This window comes from Pongo pygmaeus, chromosome 16 (genome assembly GCF_028885625.2).
Source record: "Pongo pygmaeus isolate AG05252 chromosome 16, NHGRI_mPonPyg2-v2.0_pri, whole genome shotgun sequence".
NCBI classification, from domain to species: Eukaryota; Metazoa; Chordata; class Mammalia; order Primates; family Hominidae; genus Pongo; species Pongo pygmaeus.
In genome coordinates this window covers 59,263,831-59,288,844 of record NC_072389.2, presented here as the reverse complement: position 1 = coordinate 59,288,844, position 25,014 = coordinate 59,263,831, and the positions used below count along the sequence as shown (strand labels likewise).

The 25,014-nt window shown below is 36.5% G+C and overlaps 1 protein-coding gene across 1 annotated transcript in view; it reads right to left on the bottom strand.

Moving 5' to 3' along the window:
* Positions 1-25,014, bottom strand: part of UNC13C (unc-13 homolog C) — a 662,499-nt gene that overhangs the window by 619,723 nt on the left and 17,762 nt on the right. The window contains exon 2 of the mRNA XM_063652632.1: positions 5,294-8,541. Coding sequence (XP_063508702.1) covers positions 5,294-8,285 — 2,992 coding nt within the window. The 5' untranslated portion in view covers positions 8,286-8,541. The remainder of the gene's footprint in view (positions 1-5,293; positions 8,542-25,014) is intronic.

The window sequence follows — 25,014 nt, the reverse complement described above, 5'->3', positions numbered from 1 at the left end:
CTCACTAAAAAAAATGATATGTTCCTAAGGTGGTGGATATGTTAATTAGCTTCTTTGAATCTTTCTACAATGTATATGTAACTCAAAACATTACATTTTACCCCATAAATATACACAATTGTTACTGTCAATTAAAAATGTTACTGTCAAGTAAAAATGTCAATTAAAAAAACAAGACAATCACTTTACATTATAGATAATTCTAGTGTATTAGAAGCAAAAAATACTAGACAAAAGGTTATTGTTATACACTGCATTTTTATGGAACATTTTGCAAATAAGTTGCCTTCTACTATTACCAGTATTGCTATGCTTGAAGGAAGATTTACCCAAAAAAAAAAAAAGGCCCAAGTAGTCAGATAAAATGCGGAATGATAGGAATTTATTTGTAGGCAAAATTATGCACTAAATGCTTTCTACAGGAAAATCCCCTAGGACTTTTGATACAGATGATTTCTAAAATTTTAAATTCATACATACCTTTTAAGGAATACATCTATTGCTCTTCTATTTTCATATGTAGATATTACTAAAGCCTTTTCACAAAACGTAATAATCTACTTAACTCTGAAAGTTTGATAAAACATCTTTTGTTTTTAAGTTAAGAAAAATCGGCCAGGTGCGGTGGTTCATGCCTGTAATCCCAACACTTTGGGAGGCCAAGGCTGGCAGATCATGAGGTCAGGAGTTCGAGACCGGCCTGACTAATATAGTGAAACTCCATCTCTAATAAAAAAAATACAAAAAAAAAATTAGGTGGGCGTGGTGGTGCATGCGTGTAATCTCAGCTACTCGGGAGGCTGAGGCAGGAGAATTGCTTGAACCCAGGAGGAGGAGGTTGCAGTGAGCCGAGATCACGCCGCTGCACTCCAGTCTGGGCGACAGAATGAGACTTCGTCTCAAAAAAAAAAAAAAAAAAATCATTAATATTTTTCCTTAGACTGATTTTATCTCTTTCAAGTTAAAAAAGGGGAAAATTAAGAATGCCGTATGAGCAGGTATATTTGCTACATAGCTTTTAGTAGTGCTCTTCAAATGTGCTCTGATGATCACATTCCTCAGAACTGTCAAGGGAGCATGTGAATAGCCAGACTGCATCCTCCTGATCTGGACTGTCCACAGATGAGCTTTTTTACTTTTCATTTTAGATTTTGTTTTATTATGTTTTTAATTGTGTGTGTGGTTGTTGCTGTTGTTTTATTAAAGGGCATATATTACATCAATAACTCATGTAATTTAAATGCATATGCCTGGCCCCATTGTAGGACTACCAAGCCACAATAATCTGTGAAAATATGCTAATAATTGGTCATTTTAAAACAACATCCCAGGAACAACTACTACAAAAGCTTTCCAGATGGTTCTAACAACCAGCCAGATTAGGAACCACTAGTCTAACAAAGTATATACCTTAGGAAATTTTAATACCTTCAGTTTTATATCCTTAGTTGGAAGTCAAAATATTCTGACAGTTTTATAACCATTCAGAAAACAAAATATATACATGATGTAAAAACTAGGAAGTATGCTAATTTCCAATAACACAGTCTCTTTCAGAACAAGATTTTTGTTCTTGTGCTAGGAAAATTATTAATACTTCAAACCGACGTTAGGTTCTGATTTCAGGTAAAGTGTATCAGACTGCAAATACAACATCCTTCAAGCAGCTGTTATAGTACAGTATTTATTGCACTCTACAAATCTTGATTTATAAAATGAACCAAGGATTTGAAGTAGAAACAATAAGAATGAACTATTTCACATCAAAACCTGAGAGTCCCAGAAATTTAGTGCCTTTCATATTCATACTGGTTTCTTGTGACTATCTCTGAGTTGAACTAAACCTAGTGGCTGACTCTGTTCTTCATCTTTTATCAGTTTTTCCAACTTAAAACTTGAATAAAAACAACCTTTGAAGTGAATAAGCATACTGCTGCTCTAAATAGCCAAAGTAACAATCCATGTAATTCTGGATCCACCACTTATTAGCTGAATGACATTAAGCTAGGTAAGTTTTCAGCATCTGCTTCCTCACCTGTAAAATGGGATAATAATAAAATAAAATTAATAGTGGTGTTATAAGAAGTAAAAGAATGAAAAACAGGTAAACAGCCTGGAAAGTGCCTAATATATAGTAATTCTGAGTAATAAGCTTTTCTGTCTATTCTTCTGAGCTCTCAGGAGATAAAGTCATAGTCTTAGCAATTAAAAGCCACAGTTTGAATTTGGATTTGACTTTAAAGTTTTTTTTTTTAATTTAGTATCCCACCTCTCTTGATTCAGGCATTTATCCAACACATATTAACTCAATGCCATATGGGCATAAAACACTAGTCTAGGCACAGTACAAGTTAAAGGATTAAAAAAAAGACAATTTGCCTCTAGACTATTCTGGAATAGAAAATGAGAAATGCACATAAATATGAGAGTCAGTGTGATAAGAGGCAAGTACATGGGAATTTTGAGGAGACAGTAAATAGTTAATTCCGGTTGATAGGTGGTGCAAGGCTGAAGGTGGGGGATCAGAGAGTCACCATCGTGGTGTAGGAATCAAGACAGCTGCACAAATGGTGCCAACTCGGCAGGGGCCAGCAACAATGGATGAATTTGACCTCATGGGGAAGCTTCTGGCTACACACACTCTAAGGTCTCTTCCTACTGGAATGCTGTTCAAGGTGAAGGTTCTCTGAAACATCATCAAATATCCACATCTATAAACATTGGAGTTTTCTGGTCCTCTGGATCCTGAAGACAACAGTTGAAATAAATAATTCAAACGTGTGAGCTTATAATTCCATAAAGCTATGTCAGGGAGACAGCATCCTACAGTCTGACAGCAAGAGCTCTGCACTCCAATCTGGCTAAGGTTACTTATGGAGAAAAGACAGCACTGCTACCTCATGATAACTACATAGCCATGGAGAGAAAAAATATGTTGGCATCTGCCCAAAGCCCAGTAAGCAGATGGCCTGGGAACAGAAACCATCATGACAATTGGCACCTCTTTGGGATGCTCTGAGCAGGAAAGGGGCCTGGAAAATGTCCTTCGTTGGCTGTCCTTCCTTCAGAGGCATATGGGTGGCACAGGATGGGGAAAACTGCCTGACTGCTGCCAAGGGGAGCAGAGATAGCCTTTAAAATCTAGGCTACCGCAGCTTCCCGGGTAGTCAATCTGGTACCTTTCAGCAACCAGAGACCATCTTAAAGATGTGTGTGCTGATTTCCTCTAGGACAGATGATATCCAACAGATTCCATTCAAAGTTGGCTCACAGGATAATAAGAAGCCAAGCTCCAAGAGGATGGAGGGGTCTGAGTCCTCTATAGCCAGGCCTCATATGTTAGGTAAATGGCACAGGATTGTTTTATCTGTGGTTTTATTCTTAACCAGGTGGCTATAGATAACCAAGAGCATGTGTGTATTCCAAGGTTAAGTGCCACTCACTGGATGACTAAGTTTGTTAGCTGGTTGAAGGGTCACCATCAGTAAAAATCTGCTTTGCAGAGGCTTGCTAATTTGGAATTTTTAGAAGTTGAAGAAGATCCATTTTTCTGAAATGTATCATCTTGTCCTATTTATGATATTGCCTAACATTTCAAGCAACTACATTAACCAATTGGCATTAAAACATTTCTCTATTATGTCACAACAGATATACACAAACCACACACACACACACACACACACACACACACACACGCTCATGCACTTCTTATGTCTTCATTTGCCTTTGAGTAAACTCTGAATCAACAGCAAATAAAATACAGTGTCAAACTGCTGGCCTGTATCCCAAGAAATAGCAACTGAATTTCAGTAACAAGGACATCTGACTCTCAAAAATCACTCCAATATAAGATAGATATTATTACCATATGCATTACATTTGCATAACATTGACTGCTTTTCACTCTTAAATCAGTTTTAAATATAGTTGAGAACTACCCATCCCTGCAAAAAAAACAAAAACACAAAATGTCACAACAGCCAGTGCATTCAAGATCCCTTTGACTTATATCATTCCTAAATAAATCACATAAACTGTGTTGTTTTATCAAGACATATTTTTAGAGTGGCAAACCCTAGTTACTTCAGTTGTCTTAGAAATTCAGATAGTTTAGCAGTAAAGATTTCTGATTATTCAATAATCTACTCACATCAACCACAAAATGGCTCATTTAGAGGAGTTTGATCACAGCTTTGGTCAAGACAGAGAAGCCATAACCAGCTACTGGCTGCAGATATTATTATGTTATTTGATAATAGCAAGTAACACTTGGTCATATATACCTTTATGAAGTATTATGTAGAGTAATAGCTTAGTTAATGATGACAATCCCATGATCAGGGAACATAATAATAATATGCAATTCGTTTAAACTGAGATAGTAACAGACTATCCCAAAAATGTAAGTAATTAGCATGCAACTCAAATAAATGGTAAGGGATTGGAATAAGTGCGGGGGAAGTTGGGTTGAGAAATAGAAAGTAAACAAACTCTTACATTTACATGCAATTATCACTTTCCAAAAGTGTATAATCCAAAGTTGTTCCCACAAGAAAGCAATTAAACTTGTTAGTTAAGGTACTCTTCTCATTTCCACGGTGGAGAAGGGACTTCATTCTTAAGAAGGTAACCACTCAACTCTATCCCCTTACTGATCTCTTCTCAAAGAATAGCTTGTGACCACTCAGGCATGACCTAGGGCCTTGGCTCTATTGCTGTCCCTGATTGTGCCAGTAGGTTGTAAGGGAGTCCGTGGTCTTCCATGGGACTGTCCTGTGCAGACACAACTTTTCCTATGGGCAACCCCTAAATTGTTGAATGGACAGGAAAATGAGTGGTTAAGTCTCAGAGTCCATCTTTTCACATTTTTTTTAAGATTACCCCTTTCTCTCCATCCCTGTAAACTTAATGGAACCAAGAAATAGATGCCAGGCTGTTGGCTTAACCTTTGGTTTCACTCACCTTTTGTTTGACAACTGATGCCACAAAGTTAGTTGATGTAAAATGGGGTTTGTGCCTAAATTTAGCAGAGAAATCTCATCCACAATGTATTGGGTTAAGTTTGGGCTCATTCCAATATGACCCATTTAACACATTCTTTGATTTTAAATCATCAAGCCCAGCTTCTTAGGAGAGCTGCCTGAGTAAAACAAAATGCTCCTCAGAGTAAGCATGAAAAGTCATTGCAAGTAAACTCTTTCACCCAAGTAAACACAGAACATGCTCTAAAGAAGTGCTACCCAATGTTAAAACACAATTAGCTCACAATGTAACATTTAAACATGAATACCTCCAGCCATGATCTTCTCTTCCAACTCCGCCATTTGCTTTTTATAGGCCCTTAAAGCTGCTTCTTTGAAAGAAGGACGAATTCTCTTTGGCTTTGTGATCTCCACTGGCTGTTCAGGAATGTTTTGGTTTTCATCTTCTCTTATTTCCATCTCAGCTGATGTTTCATTTAAGGGTTCTAATCCCTCTTCACTAACCATATCATCTGCTGGACCATCATAACCCTCATCTTGTGGGGTTTCATAAGGTGTTTCATACAAAAGGTGATCATATGCTTGCATTTGTTCATCTGTTTCAGTAATACTACTCCTGTTTTCTAGTTTAGCAAGGACTTGTTCCATCACTTCAACATAATCTGTTTCATTATCAGCCACTGGTTCAGTATAATCTTCCTCATTCTCTGCTTTATAGTAATAGGGCTCCGTGTAGACCTCAGAGTCAAGTGTGGTACTTGACTCATTTGCAGTTGATTGAGATAATGTCCGAAATCTCCCCATTAATGAAGAGCCACTGTCCTCATACCCACTCAGACTCTGTGTGCTTTTGTTCCATACTACTTCCAAGGCTGATTTAGCCCTCTGCAGTGTAGATCCAAATTTTGGGAAGCTGAAAGTCTTATCAGAAAGGTCAATGCTTAATCGACTATGCCATGATTTGGGTGGGGCATCCTCAGAGTCATCACTTTGCAATTCACTTTGACTTTGATACATCATGGACAACTGGTTTTGATTTTGGTATAGCTCATTAGAATTAGCTCCCTGATAAGAATCATACTGGCCAACCCACTGGCCTTGTGGTTCATTATCCAAGCCAGGGCATGGAGAAGAATTGTCATCTTGAGTTAAGTCATAGCTCTCTGAGTCATCTTGAAGATCACTGTGGCACTTTCCCAAGTATTCTAGGTCTTTACTGTAAACACCAAGCTGTTGGTCAGAAAGACTGTTTGTTTCATAATCAAAACCTTCCTGGGTGGATGAATCCAAGCCTAAATCAGCTCCTTGCTCTCCTTGATTCCATTCCTTCCATGGAGAAAGATCCTCATGTAAAGAGAGCTGAGAATCACCGTAATGACTCTGGTCTCCAGATGCACACACCATGCCATTACTCATTCCACTATCCACAGTTTCTGTGTTTTCAATTTCAGTCTGCCCTTGGATACCCTGAACACTTCCATTCAAATGCTGGTCCTTGGGACTCTCATACAGGGTCGCTGTTCCTTCCTGTTTCCTCTGCCATAGCTCCCGGTCCGAAGATGACAGGAGAGAGCTTCCATTAGTTCTAGTGAAAAACTGATTTTCTGAAAAATCCTCTGAGTAAGACTGACACAATTTGGAAAAATCTGATTCAGAACGACTAAGTTTAGCAGTGAAAAAATCACTCTGTGAGTGCCAGAGAGGTGTTGCATCTGCATAATGGGTTGTGGTTTGCTTTTCCAAGATATCTGATTCTGGCAACTGCGAGGAGATTTTATCATAATCTGATTTATTTGAAATTCTGCTGCTATTAGCAGTTTTATTCTTGGATCTAGCACTGTGTGATTTTGAGCTTGGCTTGGAAATACTTCCCTTTGTTAGAAGCTCTGACTTGGAAAGCACAGCGTAACTATTTCTATTGAGGTCAGATTCAAGATCTTCATCACTGTCATCAGGTGACTGCCAATTGTTCTTCTTGATTTTTGGCTCTGGAGTAGACAACTTTATATCCATGCTCTCGTATGTCTGGGAGGATGGTATCCCTTTCTCTTTTCTTTCTCTGATGTCATGAGTTAGAATATCTGTTGAGATACCAATGCCTGTTCCTTTGAGTTTATATGATTTTTTTAAGACAGAATCCCTTTGCTGAGGGGTTTCAAAGTACACAAGTATGGGTCGAGGCTTTGCATTTGGGCAGTCCCTCTGGTGTCCTATCCTCTGAGCAAATTCAATTTTAATAGCATTTGGTGCATCTGAAAAACCCATTTTATCTATTAGAATTTGGTAAACCACACTTTCAACATATTCAAATCTTTCTTCAGGCACGTTTAAAAATCTCAGGCTTGCCTTGCTACCCATATGACCTAAGTGCTTAATATAATCATGGATGTCTCTAGTTTCCCTCCGAGACTGGACAAACCCTGTACGTAGCTGCTCAATTTCACTTTGTACAACCTCCACACTGCTGGAGATCTCATCGATGGAGTGCTTGAGAGCATTGACATGCCCTCGTAGTTCAGAAAGTTCTGTTTCAATCTGACTTATTCCCTGAAGTTCCTTAAAGATCATTTCCATGACATCATGTGTTTGGCTAATGCAGCCAGAAGAACTGAACCCTGGCTCCAGGGCATTTGTCTTTGGGTTTCGGACAGTTCGGTCCAAAGACTTGCTTCTTATTCCCCAAGATTTTTTCATGGTGCTTAACTCTGAGTCTGAGGAGACACACTCTTGACTCTTTTTCCATTTTCTCAGTTTTCGTAAAGCTCCCAGTTTTAAGCCATGTAGAGTACGCTCCCCGTCAGAGCTGCCCTCAGAGGGTGCAAGGCTGCTTGAACTCTTTCTGTTGCGTCTAACTGGCATTGTGTGTGTTGATTGTGCCTGGTTTTCTGTGCTACTCCTTAGTTCATTTAATGATTCTGAGTAGGAACTCTCAATTGAAGAGAGCTCTTGAAGCAAATCCTCATTATCACTGTTGGTTACTTTAGTATTCTTTTGTAGGCCATTGGCAATAGCTACTCGGTAACTGAATGTTGGTGAGAGGGAAAACTCTTTACTAGCCTCCTCTTCCTCAGTGGATAAGTTGTGAGTGGATGAACACTTTGCAATCTTCTTTACAGTGCTTTTAAAGGTATAAGAAAATTTGGGGGATTTGGTCTGGCCAGCAGTGGGGAACTCTTGATCCTTTTTCTGCTGACGATACTCTTCGTTTTTGTTTGTATTTCCCAATTTCTTTGTAAACATTCCTTTGCAAAGCTTATGAATGTAAGGTAAAATCAAGCTCTTGAAAAAATTAGACACCATGGAGAGCAATTAGTGCAAGCTTTTCTGCCCCAGAAAAGAAAACAAGTATCAGGATGAAAATCTGAAAATCCAAGGCAAGCATCACTGTTCAGATGTTCTGTGAATCACTAGAAAGAGCAGGAAGGGCAGGCATGGCTCTGCCACATTGTCTCTGTCCTGTGCAATCCAGAAGCAAAGCTCCATCTATGAAAGACATTCTTTCCTGGAGGAGGGGTTTCATGAATCTCTCTCATTTCCACATAACTCCATGTAGTGTCTAAAAAGAAATGAATGTTAAAATAAATATCAGAATTCAATTCTAGATTTATTCCATTTCCAACACGTTTCAAAGGTATTCATAATACACAATGTGTGAAAAATTGCAGAGGAAGTAGGAGAATATACGAATTTCGATGTAAATTTACTTTTAAAATAATTACTTAAAGCAAATCACTACCAATAACTATGTTTATAATGTTTTTTGATAAATCATTTATGGGTGGACACAACCGAAATAGTAATAAAAGGCAATTATGATTATTTAGAAACATTGAGTAATATGACAGGCAATTTATACAGCCATATTGACTTCATAAAGTCATTTCTACTTTACTTTCTTTCCTAATATCATGTTTACTTACACAAACGTAAGAATTTAAATCTATGTATATTCCCCTTATATCCCAGATATTCAAAATTCACAAATTAATATTATCTATATATATAACCTGTTTTTATTCATTCAAATAATCTTTTTCTGACCACATAAATAAATAATCTCTATGATGACTAGTTTCTTGAATTACGTGAAGAAAAAGAAAATAAAGTTTACATTTAATTTTGCTGGTTTGCCAGCACAGGGCCTTATATTAGTAGGAACTCAAAGTTTTGTTGAATTGAACTTAATATTTTATCAGTGAAATGTAACCCAGAATAATAGTAACAGTCAAAAGGCTTTGTTGGTATTCCAGTATGTGTTTGGGTAGATAATCTATTTAATTCATTAAAGAACACATCATAAACTACAGATTGTCTCAGAAATCTGCTCTTTTATCAGCTCTCTCCACTTGGAAATCTGCCAATTTCACTTCAATCAGGCTCTGCAGGGGATTTGAGAATACATGCTCTGGCCAGGAGCCAAGCTCCACAAGAGACAAGGGGAGCATAGAATAGGAAGAGAAAAGATGGAGTGAAAGAGATGAACTCTAAAGAAGTCCAAGTCTTTCTGGGTTTCAAATACTATCAGCGTATAACTCTTCTGCTCTGCAACAATTTGGCATTCATTCACAAACACAAACCAGGACCTATTTTCTACTAATAAAAATGTCAAGAAATTTACTTTTGAGTTCATTTAAAAAGCATTTTTTATACTCTTGTGTGACATCTCCTTGTGAAGAAAAGGCTTTGGAAAGTTAAGCTGCAATCAGGTAGATAAATTATTTTTAAACCAATTTTGGTCAAATAAAATTTTCTACCAATCACTCAATCCAAAATCCTTGGTCTTCCAAACTTAGATGCTTCTTTTTGTTTAAATCAAAGTAGCAATTCTGTTAATGCCTCTGATGTTTTTAAATCTAAATTTCCTGACTGGCATTACTGGTTCAAAGCTACTGTCCTAGGCAATAATTGTTAGAAAAAGTTTGAGCAGGAAAGTTCAATGTGAAATGAAGCCCACCAAATGCAAACTCAGGAACAGGTGTCCACAGTTGCACACACAAACTCACTTGCTCGTATTCCAACCACAGAAAACAACCTGTTATTCACTAAGGGCTCCACATGCTTTCATGCCTCAGTAACTTTTATGTCCTCTCTAGCCAGAATATCATTCATTATCCAGCCCTCACTACCTGTAAAAATTATGTTTAAACTCCAAAACAATTTCAGCAACCACTCAAACTGAGCTCATCTCTCTCCTAGCCACTCTTTATCGAAGAATTGGCACACATTTCAGCCACTTAGTATCTCCACCTAGTTGCCCCAAATTAAATTCTATCCAGAACCTAGCAATTTTCCTGAATGTCATCATAATCATCCACTTGCCCACAACATATACCCAGGAGTCATTCTAGATCATGTGTCATCCATCCCATGTTCATACCTGAGGTGACATAGTAATGCCTTAGTAAGGAATACTGTCATTTCCCATCTGGACTATGACAATTGTATCCTACATGGTCTTCCTAATGATAATTTGACTCTTTTTTCAAATCCTAAACTTCTAAAATTAATACAATTAAAAATATATGTCTTCCTTCTTGAGACACTATTTTCACAGTCTTATTTTCTGTCACTCCCATAAGCACATCTGCCTCACTCATGGTAAAGTAGTAGCAGTTCCCTGATTACCATATTTTTACCTCACTAAAGGGCCTTTTTCCATGCTGTTCCTTCTTCCTCCAATTCCTTTCCCCTTCCCTTCTCTATTCACATGTCTCTTTCATAAATATCTATAGAATATCTATACATTTGAGATCCAGCCAAGGATCAACAACAGCTCATTTTACCTCCTCAGCATACAGCACTTCCTCCTCTGTGCTCCTGCAATGTACTCTCAAAATACCATAATTATTTATGTGAAATATTTTATCTGTATGTCTTCCTCTCCTATCTGACTATAAACTCTTGAAGAGCAGGAGCCATATTCTATTTAACTTTAAATTTTTTTAGTCCTTGATACATAATAGACTCATATTGTTTGTCAGATAGGTGATTATATAAATGAATGAAAGTAATAAACCCATGAACTAATACATAAACAATATAGGTTCCAGTAAGCCTAAACTGGCTGCACTGGGCCTTACACAATCCAGAGAAGGAGAAGCAGTGTGAACAGAAGGGAAGCATCTGAGACATTCATGTCGTATGCAAAGATGGAGAAGCATCCACTTTGTCCAGAGAAGGATGCCTCTGATGGGGAGCAGAGGATTGACAAAATACAATCAGAAAGTAGACAGTTTTGAAATTTAAGAAGTGCCATTTGAGGAGTAGGCACTAATGGTTATTGGCTTTCAGCACAGTCCCTTGATCCAGATTACCTGCAATGGAATCCCAACTCTGATACACTAGCTGTGTGGTCATAAGAAAGTTACTTCCTTGGGAGGCCAAGGCAGACAGATCATGAGGTCAGGAATTCGAGACCATCCTGGCCAAGATGGTGAAACCCTATCTCTACTAAAAATACAAAAATTAGCCAGGTGTGGTGGTGCATGCCTGTAGTCCCAGCTACTCAGGTGGCTGAGGCAGGAGAATCACTTGAACCCGGCAGGCAGAAGTTGCAGTGAGCCGAGATCATACCACTGCACTCCAGCCTGGTGACAAAGCGAGACTCCATCTCAAAAAAAAAAAAAAAAAAAAAAAAGAAGAAGAAGGAAATTACTTTCCTACTGCTTTATCTTGCACATTAATTATATTGGGACAGAAATAGCATCTCCTCATAGGATAGTTGTAAGGTTTAAATAAGTTAATACATGTAAATTTTTGGAGCAATGTCTAGAAGATAGCAAAGCCCAGTAAATACTAGTTATTACTAGTGCTGAGAAGAGTAGTGAAAAAGTTCAAGAAGCAATTACAGAAGACTAATCAGGTGGTATCTGATGTGAAAATTATGATATAGTGGGGGGCAACCTAAGAATTCTGCTAGGTTGGAGAATGAAAGAGGAAGAACAAAAACATTCTAAAGAAGCAGTCAGAAGTGAAAGGGAAGATACCTTTTTTCTCTATGGTTCAGCAACAATTTCCTATTATTGAAATCTCACCTCCCTAGTTACTGAGCTCCTACTGTATGTGTGTGTGATACAATCCCATCATAAAACCATAGATGCCTTAGGGAAAGAGTTGGTGAGTCCAAAATACTGGCTGTGGAACTTCCTTCAGACAAGTGACTGAGATAGGAAAGGAAGATGACATTTAATGATCACCTGTTATGTCTCAGAAACTTAAATTATCTCCGTAATCCTCACAGAAACTCTTTCAAGAAGGCATTATTATGCCTATTATATGAGGAGATAAGAGATTCAAAGAGATAAAGAGATACAGCCAAAAACTGCACAGCTAAATGAAGCAAAAAGGTAGTTTGGTCCTAGTCCTGGAGTCTATGAAACAATCATTTGTATGTAAAGTGAATGTTACCAGTGGTAACTGACACAAACCCTTACACCCAGCCCATACAAACCGACATACCTACTCCTCTCTCTGAGGTTCATTTTTTTAAAGGAAAAACTCAAAGTGGATGAGAGGTAGCTGGAGGGTGAACGCTAAGATAACATCATCTCAACTACTTGAATTCCAAAGCTCCAACTTACTCTCCAGATATTTTAACTTTAGTTACATAACCACACATCGTCTTCAGTAATGAACGTTAGGGATAAGATTTAAGACTTTGGAAAGAAAGTCTTTGAGAGAGATTAAAACAATAGACTATGCTGTTATGGGAAGCCTTAGTAATAACATTCAATTATTATTTACTATGTACCAAGCACTGTGTATGCAATTTCCTAAAGTTTATCTCATTTCATTCTCACAATAATTGTATAAAATAAGTATTTTTAATTTCCAGATAAAGTGACTGAAGGTTTGGTTTCTGAAAACCTGCTTAAGGTCATGCGATTAACATGAAACGCAGCCTTGACTCTGAACCCCAGATTTGAACAGAAAGTGTGTAAACTCTGAAACTAATATTAGTGTTTAATGGGAAATATGTTTTGCAGATATGTTAACATATTCATTTTTAAGAGAACTATTTAATATGACTCTAAAAGCTAGATACCCTAGTGAGCTAAAGAAGATAATGAACTTTTAAACAGTCAAAAATTTATTGCTAAATCATTACCAGAATTAAGTTAAAGCATTTTCAGATCAACAAACAATTTTATGTTCCTTGCTAAATGCAGTAAAGTATTTTATGTTCCTTATTAAAGGCAGTAAAGTACTAAATACCCAGGTGAGCTGGATATTTAGAGGTTAACTTTCAAGACAGACAAAGAAGACAAAGGGACAGGACCTCTTATGGTACAGCCCAAGGAGTTCACCTCCCCAAGTCCTGGCCTCAGGACTCACGCTTGTCTCACTGGCCCTTATTCTGATCTGTATTCCTGTCTTTGGTATAGAAATATGCTTATTACCTGGCTTTTCTTGTTATTTTTAATTCTGGGTTACATGGGCAGGATGTGCAGGTTTGTTACATAGATAAATGTGTGCCATGCTGGTTTGCTACACCTGTCAACCCATTACCTAGGTATTAAGCCTAGCACGCATTTAGCTACTTTTCCTAATGCTCTACCTCCCCCCAACCCACCCTGCAACAGGTTCCAGTGTGTGTTGTTCCCCTCCCTGAGTCCATGTGTCCTCATTGTATAGCTCCCACTTATGAGTGAGAAGATGCAGTGTTTGGTTTTCTGTTCCTATGTTAGTTTGCTAAGGATAATGGCTTCCACCTTCATCCATGTCCCTGCAAAGAACATGATGTCATTCCTTTTTATGGCTTCATAGTATTCCATAGTGTATATGTACCACATTTTCTTTATCCAATCTATTTTTGATGGGCATTTGGGTTGATTCCATGTCTTTGCTATTGAATCACTTGACTTTTTGACTTTCTCTTTACTGTTATTTGCTTAATCCTAGACTAATAGAATAACCTTACTCTTAACTGCTCCTTCATTTGCATTAAGTTGTGTTATGTGTCCTGGACTGTGTTAGGATTAGAATTATTTTCCCACAAGAACATAGCAAGAAAGCTTCTGCTTTTCAATACAACAGCACCTCATCAGCAAATGCCCTATAATTGCTGATTTAAAAGAAATTCTTTCAAAATACATAAAAGGGTGACACATAAATATGGTTCACCACATATCTGTTCAACAGTAAATTCTTGGTGATTTGAAAAGTAGCTGACTCAAAGAAGCTTCCCATCAGGTAGGATGGCAGAATCACTGCAACAGAGAAGGAAGCAACCCTAACAAAGTGCAGAAAAGGTGCAACTGAGCAAGAGGGCCCCTGTGCAAAACAGCATTGAGCAGCACACTGACCAAGTAACTTTATAAGCAGGCTCCTCCAAACACAGCAAAGAAGAAAACCAGAGTAGCTGGAGATGGAAGGGCAAGCCAGATACACCAATAGCGTGTGAGGAGCCACCAGGATTGATAAGGGGGAGCAGGTCGAGGTGGAACAAGTTGGGACAAGGCAGATGATGAACAAATAGGTTGATATTAAAGATTAAATTTTAAAAAGCATCCTCTAGAATGCCTTTATCAGGTCAATGAAGATTTATACCTGTTTTATATATCCTTTCCACATGAAGGAGTAAAAGGATGTATATATAATATGACTGATGGTCACAGGGATGACTGTGACAATGAGAATTGCTGGAACACAGTAACACATTAAATAATGTTTGGAGGAACTGTTAGTTTTTTGCCTTGCTTTAAGGCAAAAGCAATAAACCAATAAATATTAAAATATTTCAACAAAAATGATCAAATCAGAAAGTGATTAAAAGGTTTATCCTAAGCTAATATACTATTGTTTAAAAATAAACAGAAAGACCCCTTTCCCCCAAGAATGAAAGTCAAATGACTCAAGCATACTCTTTAATTCTAGCTAATCAGTTATTTTGTGAATTTCTTCACCCAACTACAACCCACATACATTCTTTATTCATTCCCATTGCTGCTACTTTTGTTTAAGAGTAAACAATGGCACTGAGTACTAATATTTCCATAGCACCTAGGATCTACAAAGTCCTTTTGTGTGGCTTATCTCAAATAATCTTCATGGTAATCTTGTAAGGATAGTATTTCAGTTTATGATCAGGAATGCTGAGCCTCAGAGATGCTGAAGTAGTTGCCCAAATGGCCTAACTCTAAAATTATTTCACTATAATAATTTACATTCTCCTTATTTTAGACATAGAATACTACAGTAGTTTACTGGCCCCCTAAAGTAATATCCTCCACCATTTCGAACCTTCCCATTGATTTAATTTCCCTTAAATATCCCATCTAATTTCCCTTAACTATCATTTTCTTCTCCTCCTTCTCCCCATGAATGATTGTATACCTTCTGCTCTAGGCCACTTCATGGTACCGTGGATGCACACATGTATTCTTCCATTGTTTTATTCTTGTTCTTCACTCTGTCTAGAATGTCCTCCACCTAATCTGTTCCAAATCATTCAAATGAGAAATCGAGACTCATGTTTTCCACAAAAGTTATTTAACTTGTCATCTTTTCTTTTCATTATAGTCCTTACAGTCTATATAGTTTGAACCATGATATTTAGTCCTTAATTATTCTTCTAAGCTGTTTACCAAACAGCTCTTACACATGTTTTTCCATTTTTAATGTCTATTATATGCCAGGCACTGTCTTGAGTGCTTTTTATAGATTACATTAATGTTTGATGGTAAACTTGTGGTAGATACTGTTATGAATTCCCATTTTACAGATGAAGAATACAAGAGCCTGAGTATCTAGTCCAAAGCCACATAGCTTGGAAGTGATGCAGCCAGCATTGCAACCAACGTGACTGGTTTTAGAGTCCTTTCTTATAAACACTATGCTATACTACTATGCCCAGGAGGACCAATCTTAGGGAAACAGGTGGTGACCTATGTAGTATGTTTGAAGAACTCCCCTACTCAAGAATAATCTATACTAGTTTTTATTATTAGAGCTTTATTTCTTTTATTTAAAATTTTGGTCTTTGTTGAAATGCAAGTCTCGCCACTGGGCCCCTAGGTTTTAAGGCTTATCAGGCACATTGTACTTTGGTATAAATGGTTTATCAGGATATCCCTCAGGACTTGGAGGGAGAGTAGAGAGAACATTAAGAAGCCTGAGTCACAGAAACACAGGTGACCAAAGCAAACACGGACAAATGGAGTCACATCAAGTTAAAAAGCTTATGCACAGCAAAGGAAACAATCAACAAAGTGAAGAGACAACCCAGAGAATGAGAGAAAATATTTGCAAACTATCCATCCGACAAGGGATTAATAACCGGAATATATAAGGAGCCCAAACAACTCTACAGGAAGAAAATCTAATAATCCAATTTAAAAATGGGCAAAACACTTGAATAGACATTTATCAAAAGAATATATATAAACAGAAAATGGGCATATGAAAAGGTGTTCAATATCATTGATTATCAGAGAGAAACAACTCAAAACTACAACGAAATATCTCACTCCAGTTAAAATGGCTTTTATCGCAAAGACAGGCAATAACAAATGCTGGTGAGGATGTTGAGAAAAGGAAGCCCTTGTATACTATTGGTGGGAATGTAAATTACTACAGCCACTATGGAGAACAGTTTGAAGGTTCCTCAAAAAACTAAAAATAGAGCTACCATATGATCCCGCAATCCTACTGTTGGATATATACTCAAAAGAAAAGAAATCCTTATATCAAAGAGATATCTGCAATCCCATGCCTGTTGAAGTACTGTTCACAATAGCCAAGATTTGGAAGCAACCTAAGTGTCCATCAACAGATTAATGGATAAATAAATGTGGTACATATACATAATAAAGTACTATTCAGCCATAAAAAGAATAATGAGATCCTGTCATTTGCAACAACATAGATGCAACTGGAGTTATGTTAAGTGAAATAATCCAGGCGCAGAAAGACAAACATTGCATGTTCTCACTTATTTGTGGGATCTGGAAATCAAAGCAACTGAACTCATGGAGATAGAAAGTAGAAGGATGGTTACCGGAGGCTGGGAAGGGTAACGGGGAGGTAGAAGGAAGATGGAGATGGTTAATGGGTATAAAAAATAGAAATAATGAATACAATCTAATATTTGATAGCACACTAGGGTGACTATAGTCAGTAAAGTTTGGTTTTTTTGTTTGTTTGTTTGTTTGAGATGGAGTCACTCTGTCGCCCAGGCTGGAGTGCTGTGGCGGGATCTCGGCTCACTGCAAGCTCCACCTCCCAGGTTCACACCATTCTCCTGCCTCAGCCTCCCAAATAGCTGAGACTACAGGTGCCTGCCACCATGCCAACTAATTTTTTGTATTTTTAGTAGAGACAGGGTTTCACCATGTTAGCCAGGATGGTCTCAATCTCCTGACCTCGTGATCCGCCCTCCTCGGCCTCCCAAAGTGCTGGGATTACAGGCGTAAGCCACTGTGCCCAGACTATAGTCAGTAAAAGTTTAATTGTACATTTTAAAATACTAAATGAGTATAACTGGATTGTTTGTAATACTAAGGATAAATACTTGAGGGGATAGATACCCTATTCACTGTGATTATTACACATTGCATGTCTGTATTAAAATATCTCAGGTACCCCATAAATATATACATCTACTATGCACTCACAACAATTTAAAAAAAATTAAAGTCTGAGAATGGGAAGAGTCCACCTTCAAAGGGGTCAGGTAAGAGAGTATTCCAGAAATGAGATACTGAGGAGCCTTGAATAAGCTTTGCCTGTTTACTATCTTGGCGTGGCCCGACCCCGTTCCCAGCTACATGATGATAAGCACCATTGCTTTTTCAATCTTTGCAACATCTTCCTAATCACGTGCACAGAGAGCAAAGTACAGGTACCCTGGCTTACAGATAAGCAACTTAGAATTGTAACATTTCAAAGATGAGTTTTTTTGTTATAAGGTATTATTTTGTTTTGATTTTTATCCTCAAAAATAAGCTCCCTCCCACTTTTTTTTCCAACAAAATCAGATGTTGAAACTCAATATGATTGAAAAAGCAGAGCTCCTTTAGCTGAATTAAGGCAGCAGGGTTAGAGTCCCACTTCACTGCTTCCACAAAAATTGGGCCTACAGAAACCCTCCACAGAGTCGTTGAGGTTGGGGAGTGCAGTTTGAACAGCACTGATCCTCAAATTGTACACAGCATGAAAAGGAAAGCTAGGAAGGTCAAAACACTTGCCTTAGTTCATACAGCAGAGCTGGAACAAAAACGCAGGCCTCCTACCCCAACTTCACTATTCTTTCCTCTGTGCTGTGCTGCGTTTCCTCTACAGCAATCACATCCCAGGGTTTGGCACCTTCCCACTGTGCCCAACACTCTTTGATAGGGCAATCTAACTCTGTCCTTAAATAATTTGACTTTTACCTTGATTCTCTACACTCAATGTCTGTAATTTTCCGGAATTGGAAACTGTTTGAGATTAAAAGAGATTTCTGAAGATAAATCCTGTGAGCAATTTTGACATTTGTTAGAATTATTGATGGAGAGTTAAGCTGTATAAAGGAAGGCCATTGAGGACCACTGCTATTCTAGAGCAAAAGCTTCCATTAGCTGAAATGTTTCTCACATCATCTGTCCCACCACGTTTGACACATTACCACCCGAGTGTCCTATACCAAGGCAAGGAGCCCATATTCCTATTTAAACAAATTACCTGCTCCTCTGTGTCTCCTAAGGTCTATTCTGTCTCTTATTTGGATTAATCTGTATCTTGAAAACAACCCCGCAAGGTAAAATATTATTCTCATTTTAAAGACAGAAGGGAAAAAAAGAAGAAAAAGCTAGACTCAGAGCTTCTAAGCGACTTACTCGAGACTTACTCAAACATACAGTTAGGATTTGAATAATTTCTTTCCTTTCTTTTTCTTTTTTTTTTTTTTTTTTTGAGACAGAGTCTCGCTCTGTCACCTAGCTTGGAGTGCAGTGGCGCAATCTCAGCTCACTGCAAGCTCCGCCTCCCAGGTTCATGCCATTCTCCTGCCTCAGCCTCCGGAGTAGCTGGGACTACAGGTGCCCGCTACCACGCCCGGCTAATATTTTTGTATTTTTAGTAGAGACGGTGTTTCACTGTGTTAGCGAGGATGGTCTCGATCTCCTGACTTCGTGGTCCACCTGCCTCGGCCTCCCAAAGTGTTGGGATTACTGGCGTGAGCCACCGCGCCCGGCTGATTTGAATAATTTCTGTATGGTTACCAAACCATACTACATCATACTGTTCAAGCGGGATAACATCAATTAAATCACGGAGCATTTCCATCCTTGATGGGACGGAGTCATGTGTGTCATTTGGTGCCCACCTGAGCTCTATCACCCCCTGTGGGTGGGGGAAGGTATAGAGGAGAGACTTAAGTCAGATTGGCTACTTTAGATCACGGCTGTGCCATGTCCCCACGGCACACTTTGAGCAAACTATTTAATCTCTCTGTTTCTCAGTTTCCTCATTTAACAAATAAGATAATGGTACCAACTTCCTCATATTGCTATAATGATTAAACAAGAAATAATTAGAGAAGTGCCCACAACATCAGAAGTACTAAAAATGTTAACATTATTATTAAATAATACGATTCCCATCTGAGCAGACCCTTCCTCTACCCCTACTCGTTTACTGACTGCAGGTCAGCCAAGAAATCACCACAGTGACACAGATGCTCTTTGGGGTTCATTTAGACTAATGCAAGCTGCTCAGTTGCATTAGTCTATTTTTTAAGGTATAGTAAATTTCACACTAATTTTGAAAGTTCGTGAGGACAATAAAAATCTATAGTGTTACATGTAGTTAAAAGTGTTTTTAATTCCCAGACAGGAGCTAATGCACTCCTCCATCTGTGTCACAGGCTCATTTGATCATCACAGATACCTTCTCCAATGCATACAAACACCCTTACTATACTGTATGACGTGTATTATAGGATCTAACATGAGGCAATATAATCCCTCATTTTTGCCTCAATTTTCCCAAAGCAATGTACCAGGGTATCTGATAGTTAATAGCTGTTTAATGACTTTTCATTGGAAAAAGGTAATAAATTTATCAAAACCTGTCATGAACTATCACCAACCTGCTCAGCTATGAACAGAACTTGACCTAAATCTTAGTAGGGTGGAAGAGGAAACAAGTTATATTGTCCTTAATACAAATCTATTACCCTCCTAAGATGTAAAAATTATCACACATTATGAAAGAGTAAGGTTCAAACTAAAAAAATTTTTTTGTATTTCTCTAAGAGTTGCCTACAAAATGAAGTATTTTGGCCAAAAATACATCCTTTGCTAAAATTACATTAAATATATGTATAACAAGAAACTAGGAATATTGCTGGGAAGTTGGTACATTGATTAGATGTCCACAAGTCTAATTTATGAAGTCTAAAGAGTGCCGCAACTTGAGTGTCTAAACAAAAGTTTGTTCACAAAGTATTCCTTATATATATCTTTAGGTGTTGCTAACTCATTTTGCTCAGTTTTATTACATTTGATCTGTCCATAAATTCTCTCTAATGCCAAAAGAACATCCTTAAAAGCAAAACACTGGGTTTAGTAATTAGTGGCAATTTCAGACTGATTTCTAATGTGGTTTTCTAAGACCTCTGTGAAGAACAAGAGGTTGACTTATGAATTTTAGCAATGTTAAAACCACTTGATAGATCATCTAAAATTGGTTTCACTCTTAGATTTTACTAAAATTAGCTATAGATTTATGCTATGTGATGGTATAATAATATCACCACCTGCATTTTCATTTGACTTAGCTTTCAAAACATGTTCATATATATTCTGTGGCTTGATTCTAAGAATAGTTAGAATGCTTAGCCATGGAGGGAAGTGTCATTATCTTCAGTAGATCAAAGTTTGGAGAGGTTACTTGACTTGCTTAAGGGCACAAAACTAAAATCCAGTAGTTTTAGTTTGGCTTGTGGAAATTGACTCTTTTTATTATAACCCGATGCTGTTCTTGACTCTGATATCTTTATGACATTTCTTGAAGTCTTTGAATCATTCTTTAAGACTCTATTTTAGGAGGCATACTCCATTCTAACTTAAAACTTCTCCCTCAGAATTGCTTGTCTCAAGCAATTTAGCTGTCTTTGAAGTAAGGAAAATATGGAAGTCATCTAATTTTTCTGTCAAAATATCACATACTCATTACATACAAAAACTGTAGAAGAGATATGCTTTATTCATATGCACAGAGCTCACTAACCAAGACACATACTGGTCCTTGAAATAAGCCTCAAATATTTCAAAAGACTAACATCTTACAGAGCATATATCATGGCCATAATAAAAGACATTTAAAAAACAATAAGATGAAATATCTATAAACACTCCATCTCCACAGCTATCTTTTAAAGTTAAACAATATTCTTCTAAATAATCCATGGGTAAAAACCCCCCAAAACTGAAATATTTTGAAATGAATAATTTAAAAAAACAACATACCAAAATGTATGGGACACAACTAAAGCCAGTGCTAAAAAATGAATTTATAGGCTTAAATAATCTAAGAATCTATCATCTAAATTTCACCTTTAGAAGCTGTCAAAAAAAAAGAGCAAATTAAATACATAGCAAGTGGAATGAAGAAAATAACAAAAATAAGAGAAGAAGTCAATGACAAAAACCCAGAAGTTAACAAATAGGTAATAAAAATTGATGAAGAAAATAAGAAATACAAATTACCAATATCAGAACTGAAAGACAGAATATAAGTATAAATGATACAGATATTAAACCGACAATGAGAATATTGCACAAACTTTATGTCAATAAATTCAATAATGGATAAAATATATCAATTCCTTCAAAACCACATATTATAAAAACTAAGGAAGAATTTTTCTCTATGTATATATATCTTATATATATTTTATATGTATGAGAGAATAGATTTATATATATAGATATCTTACATATACATATGTAATCAAATATCTTCCATAAAGAAAGCTCCAGGCAGAATTTTTAAACTAGACGATTCTAGAAACATTTAAGAATGTGTTAATTTGAAAGAAACTGTTTCAGAAAAGAGGAAAGAACACTGTCCTGCTTTATTTGGCCACAAAACCATGATTTCAAAACTTGACAAAAATGTTACAAGAGAAGAAAAAATTCAGATTAGTATCCCTCATGAACGTAGATGAAAAATATTTAACAAAATATTAGCAAATAAAATCTAGAAATGTATAAAAAGATTAACAGATCACGATCAAGTCTAATTATTCCAGGAATGTAAGGCTTATTTAATTTTTGAAAATCAGTCATGCAATTGAACACATTAAAAAAAAAAGAAAGGGAGAAAAATAGCATATAATCACTTACGTACATGTAAAGAGAAAAAGGCACTTAACAAAATTCAACACCAATTTATGCCATAAAACATTTCTTAGCAAAATAGAAAACATCATCAATCTAATAAAATCAAAATCTACATATGAGCTTATAATTGAAGGCAAAATATTTAATGCTTTCTTTTAGATAGGGATTAAGCTTGGTATATCCACTCTCACCACCTGTATTTAACATTGAATTGGAGGATTTAGATAGGTCAATAAGGCAAAACAATGAAATCAAAAGTATTAGAAAGGAAAAAAATTAAATTGCATTTTTCCGCAGTTAACATGAGTATTTATGTGAAAATCTTAAGGAATCTTCAAAATAAGTATAAAAGCTGAAAACTAAATTCAGCAAGCTCACAGAACATAAGCTCAATATAGACAGATAAATTATGTTTCTCACTACTAGCAGTAAAAAACTGAAAAATAAGATAAAAAATCAATTATAACATCAAAATCATAAAATTTTTAGAAATAAATTTACAGAAATATTTTCCTGAATACTACAAATATTGCTGAAAGAAATTAAAGAATAACTAAAGAGATAATATATGATCATAAGTTGAAAAATTCAATGTTAATATATCAATTCTCCCCAAAGTGATCTATAGATTTAATACGCCACAACAAAATCCCAGCATATTTGTTTTTGAGAATTTGGAAATAAAATGCTAAAATGTATATGGAAATGGAAAGATTCTAGAATACTTAAAACACTCTATAAAAAGAACAAGATTGGGCCAGGAGTGGTGGCTCATACCTGTAATCCTAGCACTTTGGGAGGCCAAGGTAGGAAGATCACTTAAGCCCAGGAATTCTAGACCAGCCTGGGCAACATGATGAAACCTTGTCTCTACAAAGAATACAAAAATTAGCTGGTCATGGTGGCGCACACCTGTAGTCCCATCTACTAGGGAGGCTGAGGTGGGAGGATAGCTTGGGCCTGGCTGGTGGAGGTTGCAGTGAGCCAAGATTGTGCCACTTCACTGCAGCCCGGGCAACAGAGTGAGACAGTCTCAAAAAGAAAATAATAATAATAAAATAAAATAAAACAATATTGTAGGATGAACACTACCTAATTTCAAAATTTACTAACAGCTGCAGTAGTAGTGATACTGATATAACTAGAGAAAAGAAATAATTGGAATAGAAAAAAGTCCAGAAATAGACACATATGTATAGATAACTTTAATTTTTACAAAGGTACAAAAAAATTCAGTTAGGATATTTTCAATAAATGATCCTGGAAAAATTTTATAAACACGAGAAAAGTAGCTAATTCTGCATACAGAATCAATTTCAGATGAACTAAAATTGTAATGCTGTGAGTATAACATATAAAAGAATGTTAATGCAAACTTAAGGTATAGAAAAATTTCTTAGAAGTATAAATAAGAACTAAATATAAAACAGAAATTTGATCACGTGGAATTCATCAAAATTAAAAACTTGTCTTCTTTGAAAACCATTAACAAAATAAGAAGGCAAGTCACAGATTGACTTTGCAATGCACACATCTGATTTGTATCACACTCACATGCATGCACACACACCAACCCAAAAAATCAACAATAAAAATACAATATAAATAAAAAAGGTCAAAAGACTTGAATAAACACTTCACCAAGGAAGGTGTTCAAATGACGAATAAGCACATAAAAATGTACTCTATAGCATTAATTATAAGGCAAATACAAATAAAAACATCAAAATGAGATACCATTTCATACAGGTGAAAATGGCTAAAATTTCTAAAGACTGGTTACACCAAATGATAGAAGGGATATGGAGCAACTGGAACTTTTATACGTTGCAGAGGACAATGTAAAATAAAATCACCTTAGGAATGGCTAATTTCTTACAAAGTTAAGCATACATGCATCCTATGATTCAGTAACTTTATTCTTAAGTACTTACCCATGAGAAATAAACATATTTTCACAAACAAATGTGTATAAGATTTTTTCTGATAGCTTTTTTCATAATAGCCAAAAAATGAAAAAAAAATCCATCAGGAGAATGAATACACAAATTATGGTATATTTGAATAATGAACCACTACTGCATGTGACGTTCATAAACATTATGCTGAGCAAAATAAACCAGGCACAAAAGAGTACATACTCTATGATTTCATGTATATTAAGTTCAAAGCAAGAATAATTTATGATAATCAAAATCTGAAACACTGTTGGCTATGAAGAGTGGAGATTGACTTGAAGGGGATATGAGAAAGCTTTCTAGGGTGACAGAAATGCTCTATATCTTAGAGTGGTTAAGTGTTTTCATTTTTAAAAATTCTTTTAATTGTAAGCTTAAAATATATGCACTTCATTGTAAATTGTACTCCAATAAAAATATGTAAATAATAAAATACGAATACGTACAGAAAAAGTGGTTCAACCCTGCAATCAAAGACATAAGGGCCTAAGCAGTGTGTTGAAGAAATAAAAGGTTCTTCTGACATTAATCCTTACCACAAAGACCAGGACTCACCTCTCAAACCTGCTTGGAAATCCTCTAACTGATACAGAAACGTCTTCTTAATTAAAGACGAACTGAAGTTGCCCAAGGCTTCACTGTCATACAATTGGAACAAAACTACAATAAGTATTCAAAAAGATACGTGTTTCAGTACTGTACATCTCTAATATACAAGGGTTCTTCCTTTCCAAGGATCACATC